This window comes from Idiotropiscis lumnitzeri, chromosome 13 (assembly GCF_059441095.1).
Source record: "Idiotropiscis lumnitzeri isolate Australia: NSW breed Sydney's pygmy pipehorse chromosome 13, RoL_Ilum_1.0, whole genome shotgun sequence".
NCBI lineage: Eukaryota > Metazoa > Chordata > Actinopteri > Syngnathiformes > Syngnathidae > Idiotropiscis > Idiotropiscis lumnitzeri.
In genome coordinates this window covers 20385505-20410430 of record NC_142403.1, presented here as the reverse complement: position 1 = coordinate 20410430, position 24926 = coordinate 20385505, and the positions used below count along the sequence as shown (strand labels likewise).

The 24926-nt window shown below is 45.5% G+C and overlaps 3 protein-coding genes across 5 annotated transcripts in view; 2 read left to right on the top strand and 1 right to left on the bottom strand.

Moving 5' to 3' along the window:
- Window positions 1–519: 519 nt before the first annotated feature.
- LOC148324999 (C2 calcium-dependent domain-containing protein 4C-like) lies at window positions 520–1299 on the bottom strand. Its single transcript, XM_088312340.1, has one exon. It carries the CDS (start codon window positions 1297–1299, stop codon window positions 520–522), a length of 780 nt encoding a protein of 259 aa, XP_088168466.1.
- Window positions 1300–2280: 981 nt separating this feature from the next.
- Window positions 2281–4114, top strand: org (oogenesis-related gene). Of its 2 annotated transcripts, none has more exons than XM_088313564.1 (6): window positions 2281–2447; window positions 2523–2597; window positions 3076–3283; window positions 3519–3682; window positions 3839–3937; window positions 4020–4114. In XM_088313564.1, the coding sequence occupies exons 1-6, from the start codon at window positions 2346–2348 to the stop codon at window positions 4050–4052; spliced, it is 681 nt and encodes a 226-aa protein (XP_088169690.1). In that variant the 5' UTR covers window positions 2281–2345; the 3' UTR covers window positions 4053–4114. The 2 variants fall into 2 exon arrangements, with proteins under 2 accessions (XP_088169690.1, XP_088169691.1); XM_088313565.1 differs by having other exon boundaries at window positions 2310–2447; window positions 2526–2597.
- A 3602-nt stretch (window positions 4115–7716) lies between these two features.
- lingo3a (leucine rich repeat and Ig domain containing 3a) overlaps window positions 7717–24926 on the top strand; it is a 38982-nt gene continuing 21772 nt past the window's right edge. The window contains exons 1-3 of one of the 2 annotated variants that reach the window (XM_088314031.1): window positions 7717–7839; window positions 17001–17074; window positions 23062–23463. The gene's annotated coding sequence lies outside the window, so the exon portion shown is untranslated. The remainder of the gene's footprint in view (window positions 7840–17000; window positions 17075–23061; window positions 23464–24926) is intronic. The other variant, XM_088314033.1, reaches the window with a different exon arrangement.

The following is a 24926-nucleotide window of genomic DNA, read 5'->3' as shown; positions in this document are numbered from 1 at the left end:
CATTCAAATTCGTCACCGTGGCCATTCAGGGAGACACGAAAAATGACCAAGCTGTGTGTTAATGCTGAGCGATTACGTCACCGACCTTAAAGGCGAAATCGACCCCCCCTCCCCAAATTTTAAACAACACGCTTTATGCAGCCCCGCAATCTGATTAATATTGCGTTTGTGGGATAGATGAGGAAAATGTTATCTGGCATTCCCATGATGACTTCCCAATGTGCAATAGCGCGTCTGAATGACTGGCGCTCTGCATTCGTCGTGTTTTAAAGCGCAATGAATGTTGATCCCTCAGTCATAACACAATTTTTAATGCGCAGTATTGCATAAGTGTGAAAGCAAAAGCTTGTCTCTCAGCATTCACTCAATAGTTTTCACTGCATAATAACATTTTGGGGAATGCTTGTCTCTCAGCATTCTCCCAGTTTAAGTCACTGGTGAGGCACACAACAACACAGCTGCTCATACTGGTTTAGGATTATTTTATTTGACACACGAGGTCCCAACTGGGGGAGTCGGTCAGCGGCTGCAGGGCATGTGTTTTTTGAGGGCCACGCGGAGACGCCGTCTAAGCTTGTCTTGTTTGCGTGAAGAGGACGGAAGCGGGTCAGTCCGCAAGTCTTTGGTCCGGCAGACGTCCGTCCTGGTCTCCGGTGCCGGGGTCTCCTCGTCATTGTTGCCCTGCCGCATCCCGGCTTGGCAGAGCAATTCCTCCTCGTTGGCCATCTGGGGGCTCTGGCTCAAAGTGACGAAGCCGTACGAGGTGGTCACCTTGGCCAGGTGGGGCAAAGAGAGCGCCGCCCTACTGGCCGGGTCCAAGCAGTGCCGAGCGTCCGCCGGGTACCGGGGGTAGGATGCCTCTGTCTGCAGGCGGTTTCTCCGGTGCTGCAACGGAACGGAGTCGCTACGCTCGGCCTTGCGTCCCGACAACTCCAGTCGGGACTCTGACGAAGACGAGGACGAGGACGAGGACGACCCGGTCCACTCCATCCCTGAACTCCGAGAGCCTTCCCAGCCTTCCTCGGGGTCGCCGTGACTCTCCTGCGACCTGAGGCCGTTCTGCACCAGCAGGCTGGGGATGGTGAACTCCGGGATGCTGTCGGGGGTCAGGATGTTGGGGAAGATGTTCTCCCGGCTGGATCCCGGAGAGCAACCGAAGGATCTGGCGTTGTTGGCGGCCCAGAGGAGCGCGCGCACCCCCGCGCTGCTGTGCCTGCGCGCCGCCATGTAACCGTCTGCCTTAACTTTGCTGCCGATGGCCTCGATGCTGAATGTCCTCATCACAGCGTCTCTCGCCATGTCGCTGAGGCGTCCTTCTCATTTCACCGGCGCCGACCGCTCTTTTATACTCGTCGCCTGCCATATTACGCAAATGTGACGAAAGCCGGCAACGGAAATGGCCGCCTATTAGGGAGCCTTCTGTCAACAATGGAAGCTTTTCTCAAAAGCTCTTCATATGCTAAGAAGGCTCTTAAACGGCGATATGGATAAATGAAGCTTTTCCCGTTTATTTTGGGATCCAAGCAGGAAAGGGGGATTGCAATTTAAAAAGAAAATCTCTTTTGTCATATTTGTATTTATGCTCTTTAAAGGGGAAAAAATGTCTTTACAAGAATATGTTTTCTCCACCCCCACTCGTCTAAAGATGGCATTCTGGCGATTGTATCGTGTTCGTGTTTGTGGAATATGAATTAAGAAGCAACTTGTCAAAGCCAACTTCAACTCGTAAAACTTCATGATTTGATGGGAACGAACAGGTGTTATTGGTATTTTTTTATTCAAAAAGGTGTGGCTCACTTTTTTAAAAAACGTTTTAAACTCAAGTAGAAAATAATAATAAATAAAAGAAATCAGATAAACAAAAGTAATTGTGAAAATGCTACAACTTTTGGCTGCGTTAGCTTGATTGTTGTCTTTTTACCTTATAGTTATTGATCAGTTAAAGTTTTTTTCCTTTGTTTGCTGGGCTAGGCCAAATAAATTTCATTTTCTATGAATTTGGTTGTGATTGAAATAACTGCTGATAGAACCCTAATCGCATCGAGGCTTGAAAAAAAAACATTTATCGGACACTCTCTCTCTCTCTCTCTTGCTATCTCTCTCTCTGTCTCTCTCTCACTCTCTCTCACTCTCTCTCGCTCTCGCTCTCTCGCTCTCCGACCTCCACTTCCCTGTCTCGCGCGCATGGCTGTGTCACGTGCCTGTGGTTAATTGTAGCCTTGTGCCGATTGGCTGGTGCTGATTACAGCCCGGTGCGCCTGTGCGCTGCGATTGGCTGGATTCACAAAACTTGTGGGTACTTGTTTGAGTTTGTTTGCGACGGAGACGATGTTTTCCTTGTCGGCATGGCCTCCACGCGGTCTTCATCGCGTGTCGGACCCTCGAGCATGGCGGCCACGCAGGATGACCTCGGCGTGGACACAGTCGAGCAGGACGAGCGTGCCGAGGTACCGAGCTGTTGTGTTTTTGTTTTCAGGTGTGCTGTGTTTGTCTCCCACTTGTGTGCGTGTTCGTCTGAACAGGAGATTGTGGAGGTGAGGAGACCTGGGCTGCTTCTCTCCGTGGTGCGGGGTCTCTTTTGGCCGTTTCGCACAGTGGTAAGTGCCAAGGCCTCTTTAATTTTGTATTTTTTTTTTGTCAAGAGATCCTAACCCCACCTCCAACATTTTCAAAGCTGTTTTTTGCCACTTCATGACGTCAGCGCAGGCGACGTTCCTTCATCCCGTGACAAGATCTTTCATCTTGCTCTTTTTTTTTTACTTTGCCCTTAAAGCCATTTTTGCCCCACTAAATAATGGTAAAGCTGAGAACAATTCTTCCAGTCCTGATTGAGTTATTTAATTTGGTTAAAAAGTTAGCGTTGACATTTTATTACTTGGTTTTGAAATTGTGCACTGTATTCTTTTTTTTATATTTGTTGAATGTTATTTCCTTTCCACCATTTTTGAAAAGCTGTCCCTTGGTGGAGGTCTCCCGTCTCCACCCTAGTCAAAATGCCTTTCTCTCGTGGCGCGATTTCTATTCCTTTGAAGACATGCCTGAGTTTATATCAAATGTTTGTGTCTTTCTGCTCAGGTCCATGTCTTTGGGTGGGTGTTGGGGTTCAGGCAACCCAAGCGGCAGCAGCTTGCGCCTGCTGTCTTCAGTCCTGCACGCAAGTGCCTCACCAGTCACAAGCGCCTGTACCCGGTCACTCGCCTGCTGCTCAACATTCTGCCCCGCTGGGTGCAGGGCGCCTTGGGCTACCCTGTGTCCACTGCCATCGGTCGCTCCCTCTCCCCAGGTATCTACGATACTTTTAGTGGATGGAGGCCTTCTTTAGAACTTGTATCTGCCACATTTTAAAAATAAATGAGAATTAACGCATTTACTTCCATTGACGGCTGAAGACGTCCAATATCGATTTTATTTTATTTTTTTCAAAACTGGGTTGGTAGTGAATGAGTGCAACATGACAAAATCCAAAGTGGCGTAAATGTCAGCTTTGTCGATCGTAAACAAAGACCATTTCCCAACAGAAATAAGAGTCTCTCCCACCAAACCTTGTGGGAAGGGCAGCAAGAGGAAGCAGGATGACTTGGAGGACGATGATGACGATGTCGATGAAGATCACGAGAGCTGGGTGGAGGCGCTTAAGCAGGAGCTTTTTTCCGAAGGCTCCACCAAGGATCCGGACTATGAGGTTGGTCTTTATTTGCGTGAGGTTCTGTTTGTTTTTTTTTGTTTGTTTTTTTTCTATTTGATTATTTTTAGGTTTTGTGACAATGTAAATGGCTCTTGGTCAACATTTGGTCGTGATGGTTTAACGTTGACACGTAGCTGCTTGACATTTCTCCAGGTGAGTTGTGTTGAGACGGACAGTGAAGAGTACCGCTCTCACAACAGCACGGAGAGCGACATTGAGTGTCAAAACAGTCTCGTTGAAGATGAGGACACGGTGAGATGACTTGGCTGCTTGATGTGCGCTTTTAATCCAACGCCCCCCCCCATCAACTTTATTCTCCCTTTTGAATTTGCAGGGTGTTCTGCAGCACCACCCGCCTGCTCTTTAACATGCTTTGTATATTAAAGTCATTTTCTAAGTCGCAAATAAAACGTATTGAGTTTAAGATTGGCTCGACTTCGTGGGTCTCGTTATTGTACTCCCAAAGTATTTAAGCATAATGAACTCAATTCCGTCGAGGCGAGTCGTAAAGTCGCACGCCATCCACTTGATCTTCTCCCTTGCTGCAGTCAAACTGAAAGCAGCCCGCTAATCATGAAAGGCGATGAAGCGATGCCACATGATTAAGTTGCTCTTGACAGATGGCATATAAAAGTAAATTGAACACCTCGTTGTTGGCATGGCCGATAAAAATTGTCTTCTTCCCATGAGCCTGAAGAATCTCCCCTGTGTTTACAGCAGGCCAACCGCTAGATGGCAGTAATGTCTCAGTTTTCTCCCAACAAAAGCTGCGCATGGTCCTTAAACTTGATGAGCAGCTTTTGGACATTAAAGTGTCCTGCACGTGCATAAAGAGCCTTTCCTCTCTTCATGGAATGGTTGGAAGCTGGATTTGAACTCCTCGTTGTGGGGTAGCTGAGCTCAACAATTGAGCAAACTTGATCATTGGCCTTCATTTGATGAAAAAAATCATGCTGACTGCTTTATAAAATGTTAGTCAAGTTGGAGGTGTCATTTAAAAAAAAACTGGATAAGGAATATATTTCTGTTCCTAGGCGTTTCTCAAGTGTAAACTGTCTTAGTTGACAAGTCACTTACGACGGGGCCATTTTGTGAACCGTACCGAATTTCCACGGCCAAAAGATGCGCCGTTTCAAAGGGTGCAGCGTCTGCACACTTGAGCTACACTAGTGAGGTCGAAGGAAGCTTCCGAGATGATCTGCTCTAAACCAGCATGCTTAATTTGCAACTCTTTACCCATTTACCCTCGAGTTTTTGTAGGGGGGGGGGTCAACCGGTGGTGATTATCCCTTCATGAAAAAAATAATCTACCGCATGACCTTAACACAGAAAATGTAATTTTACATAAGACTTTACCTCCATAAAATGCAGCTGAACTTGCTGTGCAATAAAAAAAACACCCAACATCCTCGATATAAAACGGTGAACTTGAGTTATTGACACTTGCAACTTGACTTGCTTGAGTCTTCACAGATGTTTTCTTATTTTCTGACTTTGAGGTGCAAAGGAAGCGTCACTCTCCCCAAGTGGCTCAGTCGTGTGTGTTGTCAAAGGCTCTGGGGGGGGTCGGTCTCTGGGGGGGCCTTCTGAAGCGGTTTGAAGGTTAGCCTGCTCAGTTGAGGCAGCCGTTGACCTCCATCTCTGCTGTTTGTAGCCAGCTGGGGGCTGCTTTTTAAACCCAAACTTTACTTTTTTTTTTCTTTCTTTCTTCTCCTTAGCCCTTTTTAAAGTGCAAGGCGAAGACAGCGGCGTCTGGTCCGGGGCTGTAAATGTAATGCTCCACCTCAGGTGAGCTGTTTAGGAAAGCCAGTTGAGAGTTGCTGGCGTTAGAAGATTCAGACGCATTTGGTTGGGGGGGAAAGTGCCGCACCTTGTTTAAAAAAAAAACAAAAAAACTCCCTTATGCAGTTTACGTATAGACTCCGCGCACCACCAGAACTTGCTGACAACCCGAATGAATGGCAGCAGGTGCCGACTGGACCCCAAGGCTATTATCTGCTGCATGACAATGTGACGCCAGCAGTAGAACTCTTAACTTGCTGCACGCACGCAAACGCTCGCTCGACTTCACGGGCCTCCTCCAAACCCGCTCGTTCAACATGCGTCACTTTACCAAGCGCCTGATTACCAGCTGGCCCGGCACATCCGGCGCATTCCTCATTGTCTGGAGCACTTGGCGTCTTTTTGCTAAACCACATGACTTTGCTTTTGTGTTGCCGTCTTTTAGCCCTAAATCTTTTTGGCATTTAAACTCAACATGTCGACGGACAATTCAATAATGATGACGCAAAACCAGGCACGATGCATTAGAGCTGAACAATTTAGAGAATGATTGCAATTTAAGAGCCATTTAACGTATTAGCGTATTTTCTGAACTATAGAGCGCCCCTAGTGGTGTAAAGTAAAATCCACAGAAAAACCGCACTCTTGTATAAGCCGCACGGTTCAAAATCGAGGAAAAAAGTCTCGGCTTATCGTCTGGAAAATACGTAAGATAAATTCTAGGTTGTGGCAATATGGAGGAGCAACAGTCCAGCGTAAGCTTCCCTCCGAGGATTATCAGTTTCCTTGACATGCTGAGAGCTGCTGGTCAGCAACCCTTCAGCTTCTTATCCCAACTTGATTTCATGTCTCTTGCTATTCTTCCACCTCTTCGGCGCGACTTAAAAGCTTTGCTGCTCGCTCTCCGCCGTATCCGCCTTTCTGTCCTCTGCTGAGGTCAGCAACACTTTGGATTCACGGGAAAGTATGCGGCTCCTGCAAACTGTTCGATTTTATGCCCCCCCCCACCCACCAAAATCCATTCGCACATTTATGATTCTATTCTGAGGCTGACCGTTAACGACACGCCGGAGAGGACAGCGAGGCGGCCCGCCGACAAGGACGGCGGAAGATTTTAAATGTTTATTTATAAGTGAGAAGCAACTTTTATGAGAGGTGTTTGCGAGATTTAAGGCCACGCTGACGGCAGTTTACCAGAGCAGGCTGCTGCATGTGATAGAGTCAATGTTTTTGTTTTGAGATGAGATGAAGCAGCATGTGGCTTAATCCATCGTTTATTCAAGTTACGGCTCCTGTTTAAGGTGAGTGTTTGAGCGGCTGCAGTGTTAATCCACAGAAAATTATTATTCGGGCATGTGTGTGGACGTGTTGTAAAAGCATGAAAATGCATCAAAGCACAAATCTCACCTCAACACTTTTCTGACCTTTTCTCGTCCTCGCGAACCTTCTTTCCTCAGCAGTTTTTTTCAAGCCAAACATTGACTCTTTCCGCTGACTCAACACATTTATTTGACCTGATCCGAGAGGTCTGCTCACAGCCTCGGCGGCCTCGTCTCGTTTGAGGGCTGCAACAAGGAAACCGGAAAGCTATCGCTGACGTGATCCCAGCCAAGTGTTGCCAGGCAATCGAGTCTTTTTTTTTTTTCGGTGGAGGCACCATTTTACTTTCATGTTGCTCACACAGATTTGTAACTTTCAGCTTGTTTCGTCACATGATGTCCTCATTAGCATGCGGCAAATCCCGTTGCCAAGCAGGAAAGCCCAAAGGCACGTTGTGTTGATTGCCTTCTATTTCCAAGATGAGGCAAAATATATCTTCACAATACAAAATATATTTTTGGTGCCCGTCCAACTAAAACAGGACAACGATAAAGAAGGCCCTGAAAGAAGCATATTGGAAAACAAAAACAAAACATGGAAATGCAAACTCTGTCGTGTATTCACGTAGAAGTAAGCGATATTTAAAAATATATTCTGGTAATGTAGAAGCCCTGATTCACCTCTTATACTTAAGTAAAACATCTAGAAATTCTCTCACATATGACACATGGATGCCATAAGAAAAAAACTTACAAAGACAATACAATAAAAATTTAACAGACCAATAGTAGGAACGTCGCTGTAGAACTTTACCTCAGTTGAAATATTGTTTATTTTGTCACAAGAAAGGTGTGCCGATATTTCAACATAATGTGATTTATTTCGCTGATCCCAGGACTGCGCATGCGGAGTGGGCGGGGCTATATATACCCACTTCCGTTTTATTTCCGGGTTGTTGATTGTCAGGACCGCGACTCCTTGACTGTTTGCGACCTACTACTGCTGCTACTGCCACTTCGAGTGTTACTACGATTTCAACCATTGCTACTACTGTGAGTACTGCGATTAGTATTAAACTTATGATCACTGTTATGATTGAGCGAGTGTATATGGCAGTGTGTGAGTGTATTGTGTGTGCGTGCGCGCAATAAACCGAGCAAAGAAATAAGAGTTGCTCCCGCCGTGTCTGTCTTGGCTACCCCATCTTTAAGATGTGCGCGTGCTCCACAATGTGTGCGCCCGTGGTTGGTCCACATAGTGACGATCGAAATCACGAAACATATTGCTAGTGTACACTCCTTTTTAAATTTAAACTCCTCTCTACATTTTCAAAGACATATTGTTTTGTACTCATTCATCACGCCCGAGTGCTTTTAGGCCAATTTGAGATGATTGGCCCCTTCCTCAAATTCTCCCCAAGTTACCACAGCCGCCTTCCCGCTCTAATTAGCAGCTGTCTAATTAACGGTCATGTTGCGGTTGTTTGTTGCTCCAGAGGAGTTTGTGCTGCTGCGGCTGTTGCTGTTGCGCAATATAGGCCAGAGACATGAAAGGATTTGGAGGATGTGATGTTTAAGACGTGCCACCGCTCACAAAACAACTGGTGCATCCGCCGGATGTTTTGCGGCTCTTTTGGGATGTCGTTCCATGTTTTCTTAGCGCCTGCTTTTTATTTCATAATGTTTGGTCGCCCCGCAGCTCGGCTTCTTTTGCGGCTTTCTGTCAACGGGCCAGCTGCTGCATGAGTGTCAGCAGCAGAGGCAATGTTAGTTCTTTGAATTTTAATGTTGCATTTTCAAGGTGTAAAGTTTGAAGTAATTCTTCGATATGTATGTATCAGATTTGACATTAGATCTACCATGGACACTTGGAATGACATGTAATTGCACCTCCACTCCAGTAGTTGGCAGCGGCGCTCTCTTTGCCCATTGTGCGCAGCGACTATTAACTCGACGGTGTCGGTTTGTTTTGCAACGAAAATGCTGTTCTTTATAGTTGCGGCAGAGAGTGAGTGGTGGGGGGGCCGCAAATTGTTTTCTTCTTGCTAGAAAGGGCGTAACAGAAAATGACTGAGAAGCACTGCACCATGGATACATTTAATGTTCCATTTCCCTCTATGCATATTTTTGGAATGTGGGAGGAAGCTCGCCCTTTTTTTTTTTTTTTCTTAACTCGGCTGGTCGTGAAGAATTAAGAATTATATCGCCATTATTGTACTTAGCAACCAATGTCAAGTTCAAGTCCTGTTCTATGGTTATCATCACACTTTTTTTTTTATTTACCATTACAGATACCCTTCTATATGTGATGTGTGATGTTATAAAAAAGAAAATCTAAAGGGGAAAAAAAGCAAACCATCATTTGGAAGCAGAAGTCTCATTACATTTGTCACGGGAGCCTTTGGAGGGCACTCATGTGGCCTGAATTCGGACAGCACCTTCTGACGAAGCTCACTCACAAGAAAGCCAAAACTCAACACGCTGCATATTTGTTCATGGCCCATAAAATGCTGTGAGACACACTTGCACTGGATTTTAAATTCCAGACTTGCATATTTCATGTACCCGGTGGCAGTAATACGAGCTTTGCAGACTGTAGTGCTTGTTCAGCGAAAACCAAAGGTACATTCCATTCAAGGCAGTTCAATTCATTCTTATTTGTAAAAGCACCAGCTCACGGCTGAGGATTCAGGTGTCAGCATCGTAGAAGTCAAGTCAACATGATTGATATAGCGCCAATTCGCAACGCAAGCGACATCATGACAAGAGCACCTAGGCGGTGCTCACGTAATTTTAGTTACCTAACGAAAACTGGAAAATTTAAGTAAAATTAAATTGAAAAAAGAATGTAAAATACTTGGTATTGTTCTGATTTTGCACACAATTAAAACCCCAATTTCTTAAAAAAAGGGAAAACTAAAACTAAACTCAAATTGTTTTTGAAAGAAAAAAGTAAATCTAATAAAAACTAAGATAGCTGCCTTGAAAACAATTAAAAAATGACTTAAAAGAAAATCAAAACCAAATAAAAACTATAATTAAAATTCCCAAACTGTAATAACCTTGGTCTGTGCTCACACTAAACAATAAAAAACAAAAACAAAAAAAGTCAGTCTCCTGCGGATCGTCTCTTAAGACAGCATTTTAATAAGCGCATTCTGTTGCTGGTAGAACGTCTCAACTGTTGTGCAGCTCATTACGTTCAGACGTCCAACATCGATGGGCTCTGTGAACGGCAGCCAGACGGGAAATGAAACAAGCGAGAGGTCGCACCTCGCCGCTTGGACGATAAGGTCGGCGTATCTCGACGGGCGGCGGGAAACGAGAACATTTCCGCCGCTGTCGCGCGTTTCCTGCAGGTGTCTGGAGTCGTTTATTAGCTTTTCATTTTGTCTCGCTTTGGCCACGCCGACTGTGTACTCCGGCTTCTTGAGCGGCGGCGTGACGGATTCAAGCGTGCTGGGCCGTCGAGGGCAGACGCTTATTGAGCGAGGTCTGCAGAAGAACTTGAGCTGGGCCGTGCTGTGTGCATGATTTGGAGTTGACTCAGGAAAAAGATTTGAGTGGGCTGAAGCGTGTTCAGGGTCAGCGAGGACTTCTCCAAATTGACCCGTGGTGAGCAATGGCGGGCTTTGCTGCTTTATTGATTGAGCCTGAATGGCTGAAGCGCAACTTTATCTCATGCAGCGTCCTTCCATGAAATAACAAAGAGCACTGAACTCCGCCGCGGGTTTAACTCGCGTCGGCAGCTAAATTGATATGAGAACGGATTCAATGTCGGATCTGAATAGCTGCAAGGAGATGATGTTTCATCTGGAGATAGAATTTCTTCTAAAGCCACAAAGTTCTGACTTAAGTTGGCGGATGAGCAGCGCGCTACTGGTTGTTGCGGTTAACATTTAGTCAAGTGTGGACAATTTGTCCGGTAATCCAGCACTATTTTCCGGGGGATACTGCCCCCTACAGTGAATAATTCAAAACTGCGAATAATTGATTCTCTGCAAACGAGGTCATCCGTTTTTTGTGATTTCCGTAAAAAAAAAAAAACATTTCTCTTTCTAGGTTACACCGAATTTTTGTTTAAGGTATTCTCAGTGGATATGAATTAGGCAAATTAAGAGGCAATTTTTTTTTTTTGGCGGGGGGGTGAAATTATTGGAAGGAGCTTTTAAGAGGTCTGTGTCCGTTCCGTTTCCACGTCAAAAGAAGACAATTCCAAAAGTTTTGAATGCAAGTGACCCATCATAAAACATTCCGGAATGAAATATCATGTCGCCATTCCAGGCAGGATGTCGTGCACGAAAATGAAAAATGAACACAGAAGATGAAGTCAAAATAGTGAGCATGGTCGCCTCAAGCGTTTTGAAGTGCTGAGAGAGGGAGGACAAGAGAGTTTTTTGTCTTACCGAAATGTATTCATGCACCAAACAATGCTTACTCCCACAAAATGTGCACAACAATGTTGATAACTGCAGAGAATGAATTCCTCCGAGGACCCAACTCAATGTTGCAGCGCTCGTCATCACAAATTGTATTTGGATTCGACTTTTGAGGTTATAATTTTGGAAGTACGGCATGGCAGGTTGGGTGAAATGCCCCCCCCCCATAGACCACCCATCATTTTCCGCTCTGTAATCCCCCCTACGAGCAAGCCCGTCTCCCGAGGGCCTCCTGACATTTGCTTGGCATGTTTATGTGCATGGCAGGCCACGCTCAGCTTAACTGGAGCGGCCACCCATCCTAATCGGCTCTCCTGGCCCGCGCTGTTAACGAGCTTACAGCGAAGTGGAGCAGTGGTCAGCAAAAAAAACGATATTTGGGGATTGGTGCTTTATGTTACGGAGATGCTTGGCTGAACGGAATAGTTTCCTAATCTGCATATAAATAAAGCAGGCAGCGGCCGGCGCATTGTGTCGTTCAGCTTGTGGATGAACTTGAGCAGAGCCGTTCCGGTTTCTCGGCGTGGTCGGAGTCACGTGAAAGTTTTGCTTTTGTGTGCGACTTATTGCTTTTTATTGGACAGTGATGCCTCTCGGAGGTATCTCATGCCCTAAAACTCCGAACAAAAAATCGTTCTGTACATGCTGTAAACAACTCTTTTTTTTTTTTTTTCCAACATCGAAAAATGTTGTATATTGTTTCTTTCCCCCCCAAAAGAGTTGCTGCGGTTTATGTGCGGGTGCGCCTTATAGCCTGGAAAATCCAGTCGTCTACAGAATTCATTCAAGTTACCTCGCCAATAAAGACCCGGTTGGGCTTGCATGGCTGCTTCTGGAACGGGTTCTCTTGCCTTTCTTGATGATGTAACTGGTGGCGGTTGCAGCAGAATGAATTTGGAAAGTGTACATTTCAATATTACAGAGTGCTATTATTCTTAGTAAGACCGCCTTATAATGTTTTTGGTTTTTCTTCGGGGAGGCTGGAAGAGAGTAATGGCATTCGCCATTCATTTTTCATGAAAGAAGATTGCCCCGATATCAGCTGAGAGGATCTTGCACTTATTTCTGTATTTCCAATATTTGCTGTCTTGCTGCAGTGATATGGATTTTGCGTTTTCATTTTTATTTTTTTTATTTAGATGAAAGCGCTTGATAATCCTTCCAACCCCCCCCAATAGCTTTGCGCAGCCTCCATCTGCATACGACGTGGGAGGCTATTATGTGCACTCTCATCTGATAACGCACAAGCGCTCATCATTGAATGAAAGTAGCCCCGTCGTGCTATCAAAGCCGCAATGAAGTGAGCGGGCAGCCACTTTATCTCCTGGCGACGTGTGCCTGCAGCATATCGCTCATTGCCAAAAAAAGGAGGCAAAATGCTTTTTTTTTTTTTTGTTCAAAGCGTATGTTGTCTCCGATATAAACAAAAGCTGCGATGACACATGGAGCGCGAAGCTTGCTCTAATTTCTGGTGCAGATCATATTTTCTTTTGGGCCAGCTTTTATTCCACTCCGCTTATCTCCAACGGGCCTGAATGGCAAACAGGAGGCCCGCTGAGCAGTTTGCAGTTTCCATCTGCGTGTTTGCATGCGAGGGCGCAAATGAACGTCCAATTTAGTGTGGCCGTGCGTGTCTCGCTTGACCTCATCTGCTCGCATTGCAACAAAATAAAAGTGCAGAAGGAAATATGCGCTTTTTCTTTTCTACTCCTCTGAAACTTTCTAATGCAGGTGAATCTGAATCTTAAATGGCATGTGAGTGACCCCAAAGCTACAACTTCCAACATGACGGCTCTTGCTTATGTTATCTTGTTACCCCCCCAAAAAAACTTCATCTTGATGGATTATTACTATGACATTTAATGTGTTAAAATGCGACAGTGTACAGCGTGATTGTGCGTCAAATAATGGACCCCTTATAAGTCATGCTTTCTGTCTCTGATTGGTTGTTTTTCCTCGGGTTCGTTGGTTTCATGGATGTCAAGTTAGAGCAGTGCTTCTCAATTATTTTCCGGTACGCCCCGCATGGCGAGAAGAAAACAATTTGCGCCACCACCCACTCTCTGCCGCAAATATAAATAATAGCATTTTGGTTGCAAAACAAACCTATAACGTAGGTTTAATCCTCGCAAGGAGAGCGCCACTGCCAACTACTGGAGTGGATGTGTCATTACACTTTCTTGTATTACGGCAGGAAAAAAGCATGTCCCCCAGGTTCCCACCTCACTATTTGAGAAGCACTGAGTTCGAGGCACACGATGGAGCCAGAGAGAGCGATTTTCTTTCTTTCTAATTTTCTTTCAAATTGTAACCCACATTTGGAAGAGACCTGATTCCGATATGAAGACGTCAGATTATAGAAGCCTCTTCTCTCCTTCCACTGCCATGGCTCATATCCCAATTGTGCCACTTGGGAGCAAAAAAAAAGTGAATTGTGACTTGAATCCATCCAGCCAAACTTGCTGCTCACTATTAACGTCTACGACAAAGCTCCAGTAATCCTGACTGACGCTTTCAACAGGCGGCCACCTTTTTTTTTTTTTTTTTTTTCCCTTTTCTTGAAGTTATTTTCGTCTCGGCTCAAAAGTCGTCGAAAGTGACGTCACTGTGATGTGATTCGCTGGGATCGAAGCCGCTCGTGCGTGCGCCATTCCAAAAATGGCGTCATTCTCGTCATAATCCACATCTTGCTTTATTTTTAGACATGATATAATGAAGGTCTTTTGTGAGCAATATAATGTTGAGCGGTATCACATTCCGCCTTTACAGAAATAATCATGTTCACATTTCATTTAACAACCTGCTTACCTCCTTTTAGTGACTTGAGGCGGATACAACATTCCAAGCAGAATCCATCCAAGGGCTGTGTAGCGTTTTTGAATATGTGAAGCCGCTCATGTATTGGACGTGTTGGCGTACCTAATGAAGTGTCGAGAGAGTTTATTCATGTTTTTGCAGGCTTAGCCGTACTGCTGCTGACACTAAGCAGTTTCAAGTCACTCACTCTTTGTGCTCTCGCTGCACAAAGGTGGAAACGAGCAGTGGAGCGGCACCGGCACCGGCACCGGCACCGGCACCGGCACCGGCATCACTCGCTAATCCAGCCCAGTTGTCTTTATTTACTCCTGACAGCCTCAAACTGAAACTCTGATCACATTTTCCACACTTGCTTGCCCAGTCAAGTGAGTGCTTTTATTTATTTTTTTCTTCCCTCCCTGCCCACGCTCATCCTCACATTTGCTCAGTAACCCCCCCCCCCATCCCTCCCGGCCTTCAGGGAGTCATCCGTAGCTGACCCCGGCGTTGTTTTGTTTTCTCAGTGGAGCGAACGATCCATTTTGTTGAGACGGAGCGAGTTTGAGAGATGGAGTGGATTTGAGATTGGATTAGGACAAGAAGTGGATTAATCAAAGCCACTGCAGGGTGACAAAATGGAAAACTTGGTCATTTCCCTCTGATTCCTGCCGGGGAGAGAGATCAATACGACACCTTTTGTTCCCCCGAATGTTTTGCAGTCTCCAACTAAAGACGAAGACGCACTTATAAAAGAATCCATTTTACTCAAATACTCTTGTCTTTTTGGCAGGCATTTTAGATTTAGTCTTATTAGTTTTCGTCACATTTAGTCATTCCTATTCGTGATAGTTTTACTCGTCAAAAACGCAAAAAGGTTTTAGTCGACGGAAACGCAAAAAACCCCCCCCAAATTTTAGTTTCATTTTAGTGAATTTATTCGACCAAAACTCAAAAAGATTTTAGTTCAAAATAGGCAAACAAGGTTTTCACCCAATGGCAAAGACTTCTAAACAGATAAAGTGGTCTTTTTTTTCAGTTGCATTATGAGCAACATTTTGTCATTCTTCAATGGAGGATGAATATTTTCACTTCTTTTGTAATGTTCATTGAGTGTGTGTAGTCGGACATTTCAACTCTGTCAAAGTGACTGATTGATATAAAAAAAAAATCTTCCCGAAATACATTTCGTAGGCAGTCGGCCTGGCAACAGAATCATGTTGCTAAGTGAAGGTCCACCATGTGCTCATTAAATGCTAACACAGTGGTGGGCGGTCAAGGCCTTCAAGGCCTTCTCAGCTTGCTTAACATCATCAAAAAATCATGATCATATTCTACATATTTATATCCTAGTGATTTTTTTTTTTTATCCAATCAGAATTCAGCTTGCACGTGTTGCCAGGCAGATTTCATAATCAACTTTTACACTTGGAAATGAAGCGTCTTAGGTTGATCAAATCAAAGGGACTATAGCGTCTTAATTATAAAGCAAATATTATGCAACAAATTAATAACGTGATTATGACAATGAGCTAATCGTAGAAGGAAAAATTGTAAATGCATCAGAGTGCGAATAAAGGAATCGGCTTTAAAGACAAATGCTGCTGCAGGGGCTTATTCAATCAGTAAATGATTTTTTAAATTTTATTTATATCGGCTTAAATTGGTAGCGTGTTTGCTCCTAAGTTAACTTTGCGGAAGCAGACAGGCATGCCTTCAGGGTTGACAGTAAGAGGAAGTTTACAGAGAGGAACAGATGGATTCTTCTCAACGCGCACACACATTTAAAGGTCACACAGACCTAAATCCAACAAATGAGCCAAAAATAAAATCAACACTTCCATCCCGTAAATGCAGTAGTTAAATATACATGCGCTTCATTCCCAGCAGAGACTAGCTTAAAAGAGGCACATGTGCCAATTGTGCCGGCATTCTTGAGGGGATAAGACAAAGCCCGCCTAAAGCCCCCCACGGCCAGCCGTGGTCACGGGCGAATGCCCGCTTTGCTTCTGCGTTGTCATAGCGGGCGGCGCATCCAACACTTGGATGCGTTTGCAAACGCTCATTAGCTGGCGCAGCAGTACACGGGGCGCCGTCCAAGCGCAGAGGATCATGGGAACCCAAACAGATGTCAATGCGCAAGACCGCGCCAGCCCAGTCTGCGCCTCCTTGGACCTTCTCATGTGTCCTTGAGAAATAAGTTTAGCAACAAACGTACTGGACGCTTGATGTTGCACAGACTAGTTGTTTTTTTTCATTTATTTTTTTTACTTGTGATAGACCGATATGCTTATTTCACGACCCATACCGATTATTGGTGGAGGCCGAAAGCCGATAAAGAGAGAAGTGTGCTGTTGCGAGTCAAAATAAACCATCTTATCATTTATCAGCCTTGAAAGTTAAAAAAAAAAAAAAAAAAGGCTGTTGCAGATAATTGTCAAAATACCAAATATCGTCTCCGATGATGGCCCCCTCGGTCTATCACTATTTTTTTTAGTAGATGTTTGCGATCCCTCTATTTGTTTGTCCTTTCAAGCAATCAGCGTAACACTTCCTGGATCTTGGGGGATGACCGGCCCATACCATTTTGCTTCATTTCAACACGTCAATGTCATTTCTGCGGACATTATACTTGTTGTCAACGGAGCGTGTGTAGAATCTCGGGTGGTCGGCGTCTGACATTTGCTGAAGAGCCATACGCCCGTTGTTTGTGGCCCTAGCCCTAAAATTTACGGAGAATGGGGACATGTCGTGTTTGTTGTGAGTGCCCGTTTCAAGGGGTAAAGGGGCGGGCCTCAAGTTCCTGTTTTTTTTGTAGAATGTGCCGCGGTTTATTTGACACGATAACAACATTGTCCTATGAATTTCCATTGACTGTATTTCGCCCCGACAAACTATTTTGAGATGCATAAGGTCACGTTATGACGAGTCTCCCTTCCGCCATGACTGATCTTTAACCTTCCTCCTGGTTTGCTGCCTCAGCTCGTCGGGGGACCGGAACGCTCACTTGTGTTGATGGACGACATGGGCCTGCTGGCTGTTTTTCTTCATGATATGTGAGAGCCTTTTCATTTGTTCTCACGCCGCCCACAGCCGCACTTTTTGTCAGGTCATTTCTTCTCGTTCTGCTTTTCACATCGCTCCACTTTTCATCTTTTTCTAACTCTCTTACCTCCTCGCATATGTGCTTCCAAAATCAAGCATGAGAAAATCAACGGCTTCATCCTCCTCTCATGGTTTTCAATACCAAACACTGTCGTAAAACAAATTTGTGCATTTACATTTGTGCCCAAGAATGACAAGTGCATGTTTTTTTAAATGAAAAATGTTCCCTTAAATATGCTGGATGACTTGTATCGACAGCGATACTGCTAACCTTGTAACCTATTTCTCGCTATGACATTTAACTCATCATCATCCCTGGACTGAATTGACTCAATTTTGGTCATTTTCAACCTCGCCCTTTTGGGAGTGTTCAATGCAAACTAGTCAATTTCCAAAATGTATTCCCCTGACGCTAAACGTGCTACACCCCAGTAGCTAGTTAACATAAAGCTGTGGCGATGTAAAAAAAACAAAAAAAAACTCTGTAAACGTACCGCAATAATTTCTATTAGTAGTAAGTCAAAAGTGAGCATTTTCGTCGTAATGTTCTCAATTTTGTCGCTAACGTCTCCCTACTTAATATGGCACGATTAAGCATTGGCCAAGTTGTTTTCAAACCTCCTGCCATGACCAGGCCTATTATTTATTTGCACACCTGCCGCTTTGTCAACAATCAATTATTGATCATTTCATGGAAGTGCTGCGCCTTCCATCAAGCTTGCATCAGCGCCACACTGTCGTCGAGGCAGCCGTTAAATGCAAAATTAGTCAGCCTTAATGACAGATGCGTCCCGAGCGTGCGAGATGTGCCCTGTGTGTGTCTCTCCTGACATTGGCGGGATGCCACCGGCGGTTTTGTTCGCGTCGACCCACTGACGTGCCCCAGGAGCCTGCCGGCCGTCTCTCGAGTGTCTCAGAACTGGCGCTGACCCAGAAATGTGCCGCTGACGGTCACTTTTGTTCCTCTCCTTTGTCCCCCTGACAATGTGTGGGTCATTTTTTTTTGCCCCGTGTTGGTTATATCGCTCTTACATTATGCAGCTATTCGGAAGTACATTGACACTTGACCATGTCTCAAGCTTATTTGCTGCCAAGCTCTCCTCTTCATCCATCAGCTCAAAGGAGGAAGTCGACTTCCTCCTGCATGCCCACACACCTCCCCCAAGGCTTCCCGTCATCCTCTCGCCACTCCACGGCCGTGCTCATCCAACTCCCATGCATCTCTGTATCGCTGTTGTTATTCCTGCTCGGGCTGATCTCTGGTGACTCACTAACCTCAGTCCGGGCTAGTAGGCGTGAGACTGTGCAAACCTACACACGGAAGACAACGTCACACAAACACCCCGCGGCGCCAGCTTATTACTCACCCTGCCCTTGCCTGGCCGTGTCATGCGAAGCTTGAGTTCAAGACATCGCATTAGGCCATGGAGGAAAGGTGGCAATAACAAAAAAAAAAAAAAGTTGAACACCTCCAATTAGTTGCATCACGAAGGCAAAGATCGGGTCGGGGGTGTCGTTTGTATGTTGCTGCGAGACGATGGCGATGCTTTACTTCCTTCTTTATATTTCTGACAACTTTCACATTTACTCAACTACAGTCCCTAAAAATAATTGATACTTTTACTCAGATTTTACCAGGCTATAAAACAGAACAGATCCAAGAGAGAAAAAAAATCCACATTTATTGAGCCTATTTTCTGAACTATAGAGCGCCGCCTACCGGTGAAAGAAAAATCCACAGAAAAGCTGCTCCGTTGTATTAGCTGAAAATCCAGAATCCAGAAAAAAAATAGTGGCTCATAGTCAGGAAAATACAGTGAATTAAAAAAAAAAAGAAACAAGAAATAGTTTGACTTGAACCGTGGTGCAAAAAGCGGAAAACTAGTCCTTCTTGATGTGGGCATTGGGCTGTCGTGTTTGCGGAAAAAGTCCCTTGCAGGTCCTCGGCACATGAGCACTTCCTATTTGATTCGCTTTTTCTTTGGCTTTCGGTGCCTTGATTGCGATACTTCTGCAAAAGAACGCACTCCAGCTTCCTGTCATGTTCCGAATTGTCCAGACGCGTTCATGTGAGCGCGAATGATAATTTGTCGAAATCGGTTCGGTTTGTACGCCACAACTGTAACTCGCACCAGTTAACACCTTGGTATCACGTCGCAACTTCTTTTTGCACCATCGATGTCATCATATCCCCACGCGTGATTGCTCACATGCTCGTCGCTTCTTCGTACGCGTTGGCGCCGTGACAAAGGCGCTCGCCGACAAAGACGTCTGGCGTGTTCGTGGAGTGCATGCGCCACCTCCGAGCCCAGCAGATTACTCACGCCGCCTGATGAGCGAGCTATTCACGAGTGTGTGCGCTTTCTTTCAGTGTGCCGTCACCGCGCCCAAAGGCCAGATGGGCGGCGCACGGCATGAGGCCGTTGGGCTCAAGGACGCACACTTGCACACGTTGGCGCTTGAAACCGTGCGTGCGTGTCAAGCAGGTAAGCACACAGAGTTGCTCCACAAGGCCTGCAAATACACACCCGTCAAGACTTCCTTAGCGGTCTGTTTTTAGCCAACGCGTGATCACGACGTTGGCTGCTATTTGATAGCCATTCAAACACACTGACAGTTGATACTTCAATTCAAGTCCCCCAAACACACACACACACACACACATTATATTATTAACTCAAGGTCGTGTTTCGTTTGTCATTCCTGTTGCACTATGCGATACATAGTAGAACACAATCATTAAATAATAAAGAGTAGAAAGATGAAAAACCGCTTGTCGATCCATGAATGTCGCTGGTGTTGGGCGGAATCCTCGTGCTGTCAAAATCCTCACTTTTTAGGACACCCCACAAATATTTAAAGCAACTACATAGTTAGCAAAATGCTGACAAACCATACAACGCGCCATAGACAGGCTAACGAAGAGCCTAGGCAGCTCTGAGGTGGCGTCGACGCTGTAAGCGGCCGATTTTTGAACACAAATGGTGCAGCAGCACACACAGATTGACAATAGAACAATAATCGCAGGCAAGGCAGCTTCATTTAGATCGCACATTTCATACTCAAGGCAACTCAAAGTGCTTCACACACGCAAAGACACACGTAACAGTTCACGATATTCAGAAGCAAAGCGGAGAAAATAGAAGGAGCTCGCAAAAATGACAAAGAAAGTTCACTGACAACATTGAAAAACATTAACAGAAAACCTTAAAGAACATTTCAATTTGAACACACTGACAGAAAATAAATGATTCAAAGACCTTAAGTACGTATTGAAAGCAACGTGTCCGTTCCACAAGAGGATTATCTCCGAACACGTCTGGAGGGGCTCTGACTTCACCAAAGTCATTATTCCTCCGCATCGAACATTCATCCGCTCGCTCTTTTCAGGAACTCGTGTGGGCGATTTTGACTCTTGCCTTTCTGGTTTGGTTTGTTTGCTTTTATTTTGATGGAGTGGGAGTCCACTAATGGGACCGACAGCTTGACTTTGCCGAAGGCGTAGTAGCTTGCAGTTTTTGCAGATTTTAACAAGTGTCCTTTGGTCAGATGTGTAGAAATGTTTGTGACGAGATTCCTTACAGACGGCCTACTTTTTTGTTATTTCGTTCATTCTGACGTGACAGTCACACGTGATGAATGTGAATTTTGATGAAAGAAAAAAAAAGTCAGCCGTATTTGGCGTTTGTTGTGACATCATCGCTACCGTGCAAGCGTTATACAACGGGGAGTGTAATTGCTGAATTTGTTTCCTCACTTTCCAAAAAATGAACTGTCAACGTGGTGGTCTATTGATTCTGGTAAAAGGCAGAATATCAACAGTGCACTAAAAATACAATCCAAACGACATGAAATAAGCGTTTGTTCCTGGAATGGATCCAGAATTCTGACTTCCACCGTTTGGCTGGTGGCCATGCGTCAAACAGCTGTGCGCAAACAACCAATTAGTCAAACTCCTGATCTGGGTGCATCATGCGTGTCAAGCGCACCTCAGCCATTGAATCACTTTCTTCCCTTCTAATGTTGGTACAGGCAAGACTGATTGACGCTTGCGATAGCCAATCAGATCACGAGTTGATGACCGTGACCTTTCTCGGTGGTCTCGCGTTGAAGGTAAGGAACGCGTCTCGTGATTGGATACTCACTTGCGAGGGGGCGGAGCGATGCGGAATCAACACACCTGGAAGTCTTTACTGGCGACCGTTTGAAAATCTAAAATCTATTCTTGCTTTTTTTAAACCACAATGGCAAATTGTAATCATCCACTCATTCTTTGCCGGGTTGAGTTCGCTTGAGTTTCTCGCGAGCGTTCAATACTGTTGGCGAACTGGCAGAAGCATCGAGAACTAAATATCACACTTGCGTGTGTGTGTGGGTCTTCAAGTGTTAAGCCACTCCACAAAAAAAAAAAAAAACAATTCTGTAATATTACAAATGCGACAAAAACACACACACACGACTGGTGTAGCCAAAGAAGTGGTCGAGCTTTTTACCCAGACATCCTCCAGCTGCGCCTCTGCCAAAATCCCACCGGAGCTGTCAAAAGAAAATTGTGCATAGGTAGCTGCCAAATCCTGGGCAAATAATCGTTGTGTGAGGATCTAATCCTCATCGTTGTCTTCAAATGCAACCCAGTGTGTCCCTTGTTGGTAGATGTGCGCTATTTTCCCTCAGGGGCTCTCACATTGGGCGAAGGGGGGGGGGGGAGTAATAAGGGCACTTTCCAAAGTAACAAATGACTTTTGAGTCCAGAGTTGACGTGCAGCCTTTTCAACTTGCGCAGTTATCGAGGCACATTGCCTTCATGTTTTATGTATATGGTATTTATCAACATGGGCTCGCTCATAATTTACTGCAGGTGCAAAAATGCAGCCTGGCGAAGTTCCTGGAAGGATGGTCGCATGTGTGAAGCAAGCGGGCTTAGCGTGTGCGGGGGGGTGATTATTACTACTGCGCTTTACTGTAGGAAGCCTCCCGAGGAAAGAACGGAGGACATTCGTGAAGGTCGGGGGGGGAGGGGGGGGCAACAGGGTGAAACATGGCACTGCTTCCATTGTCACCTGAATGTGACTTTTGAGGTATGATCTGTTGTTGGGCTGCCTGCACAAAAAGTGACGCTCTTCTCCGGCTCGCCGCTCGTTCAGGAGGCAACCAGACGACCAGAACCAAAGAGAACCCAGAGAAAGAAATTTGTTTGCTATTTAGTTTTTTCTTGGTTTTTTTTGGAAGCTGTTGCCATTTGCCCAATAGTTATTATAAAACAAAGCTTTGCAAATACTTTAGCATTTGTTCTTGGCAAAAAAAAAATCATGATTTTCTGTAGCCTGCACATTTTGTTTTACCAACGCGGGTTAGAGCAGCCCAAAGTATTGCAGCATGCAGCCCAAAAGGACAAAAACTAGATTAAACTGGCAAGGCACTCGGAGGGAAGCGCAGCGGCTGAACAATTCTCATTTGGACCGGCACCAAATTATTGTCCGCCCTCGTAGATGCTCACCACCTGCACTCGTTTGAATTTAGCCAATAAGATTCATGCTTCAGCCTCGGCAGAATGAAGAAAATGGTCGACACAATTTTTTGTGGGAGTCAAATAAGTCGTAATTGCAAAATTGCGCTAACGATCAATTATCTGAAAAAAAAACTGTCATTTCCAAATGTAGAGCACAAACTAACATCAAAGCACTCTCACATACACTCGCTCAATTACTTTCCTTCATTTTCACTCACTCACTCCACACGTGCACACACATTTCCACACTCGGTCTCATTCACTCACGCTCTCACAAAAACACTGTCGCTCTCTCACGCACTTGCGCGATCGGCCTGTCTCTCACACTCACTCGCTCACTCAAGTGTAAATGCGGACCTTCTTCACGCAGGAGGCAAGAGTGTGATGAATATGGAAGACTGAAAGCTTGTTTTCCTTTCTGCCTTGTAGGACTTGAATGCCGCACACACACTGAGACAGAGAGAGAAAAGAGAGAGGGGGGGGGGGGGCGAGAGAGACCAGATGAGCCTCACTGAACAGCAGCAGGGTCCTGTTTCAAAAACACACACACACACCCCAGCGTCGAGAGCAGCATCGGTCCGAGCCGCCGGCGGCTTCCCCTCACCACTTGGCCGAGGCACGAAGCCCGCCGGGAGACGACGACGACGACGACAACGACGAGGAGGAGAAGCAGAAGCCCCCCCGTTGACAGAAGGAGGGGGGTTGGGGGCTTCTTTTGGGAGGCGCTAGAGGAGAGCGAAGGGATCTGCTGCGAGAGAACATCATCACAGCATCACAACATCTCATCAGCTTGCAGATGTGGAAGCAGCGCCGCTCAAGTTGCCGTCCTGGGTGAGCCCCTTTGCTCTATTTGGCACACTTTTTTTTACACACGCTCGCTCCCATTTTATATCCGCACGAGTCTCGGCCACTTTGTGGCGCTTCCTCGAACATCCTTCCCGATTTTTTTTTTTTTTCCCTCCGCCTCATGAAAATGTGTGTGTGTCCGCATTCGCGTGCGCGTCTTCCGCCAGCAGCTCCCAATCCTACTTTAATGATGTGAAAGCGTTGCAGTTTTTCGATGGATCTTCCGCAGTAGCCGTGACACATCTGAGGGCTGCCTTCATCCCGCTGCTGCTTCACATCCCTTCCGAAAGCTTCAGGAACATTTACTCTCACCTGTCGTAGCAACAATGCATTTCAAACCAGAGGGAATTCTGATCCTGATTGTAAGTCTCGCAGCCTTAATGAGCCCCCACCCCCCCATGAAACACCTCTTCCCCCCCCCCCCCCACCCCCGTAAAAGAGCAGCTCTATGTGTACTGTATTGATTGATGGCATCTGTGCCCGAGTACCCCCCCCCCCCTGAGGGCGCTTCACTAATGTCCTGGTCAAATGTGCTGATGTGCGCTTAAATGGACCAACGCTGTGGACAGAACAAGTCGTTAGAACACTTGAGGCGGTTGGAAACGCACTGCCCGCCTTTTCTCAACAGAAAAAAAAAAAATAGTTTGATCTTCTGCACTGGGCTGCCTTTGAGCAAGGCTTCTGCTGTCCCCAAAAAAGGAAAGCGAATGTGCCAGCCGCGTTGGTGACTTAACGCCAATTGGAAGACGACCATTTCGCCACTATTCTGCTTTAAAATTGTTGACCAATCACTTTGTTCTCCTTCTTTTGACTTTTGTGTCACGGACCGCGGTCACGCGACTTGTGGTGGAACCCCAAGAAATCAATTCGCAAGTCTAAACAAGAATCAGAATGTGACAAATGTGGTGCACTTCGCAAACGCCTGAAAAAGAAGCCCAGGGCCAGCCGAGGCGTGACGGCCAAATTGAGGGCGGCGGTTCAAGATGCGGCTTCGATCCTACGCCCTTGTGACCGCGTTGAGATAGTTACCGGACCGCCAGTTGCTCCCGATGCCGTGTCATCAGAAAATGAATGAGGAGAACGTTTTAAAGCGCTTTGGGTACCTTGGCAATATAAAAAAAAAAAAAAGCTTCCATTTACTGTGTACTTTATTGTGACGCTCTTCTTTGTGTGTCGCTATGACCGTATTATACTGCCCCCAGGTGCCAAGATGTTTGTTGAATTTTGAATCAGAAATGTATTTAATTATTACTCCTTGTTTTGATAAATTACAGTATTACAGTGTTATTTTTTTTATTAAAAAAATGTTGTTTTTCGGAGGGAGACTGGAACGGATTACTGACATTTTGATGACTTTCAATGGGGAAAGAAAAATGATTTGAGTGTTTTGGGTTACCGGATGTTGCGACACTCAGACAGTTCATGGTCATCATCTTAGCTTCTGCGGT

What these genes read in the sequence shown, in the direction of transcription:
- LOC148324999 (XM_088312340.1), bottom strand. Translation starts at nt 1,299, where the DNA reads ATGGCGAGAGACGCTGTGATGAGGACATTCAGCATCGAGGCCATCGGC.
- org (XM_088313564.1), top strand. Translation starts at nt 2,346, where the DNA reads ATGGCCTCCACGCGGTCTTCATCGCGTGTCGGACCCTCGAGCATGGCG. An exon ending in AGCAGGACGAGCGTGCCGAG is followed by an intron (nt 2,448 to 2,522) that starts GTACCGAGCTGT and finishes TCGTCTGAACAG; the next exon opens with GAGATTGTGGAGGTGAGGAG. An exon ending in TCGTTGAAGATGAGGACACG is followed by an intron (nt 3,938 to 4,019) that starts GTGAGATGACTT and finishes TTGAATTTGCAG; the next exon opens with GGTGTTCTGCAGCACCACCC.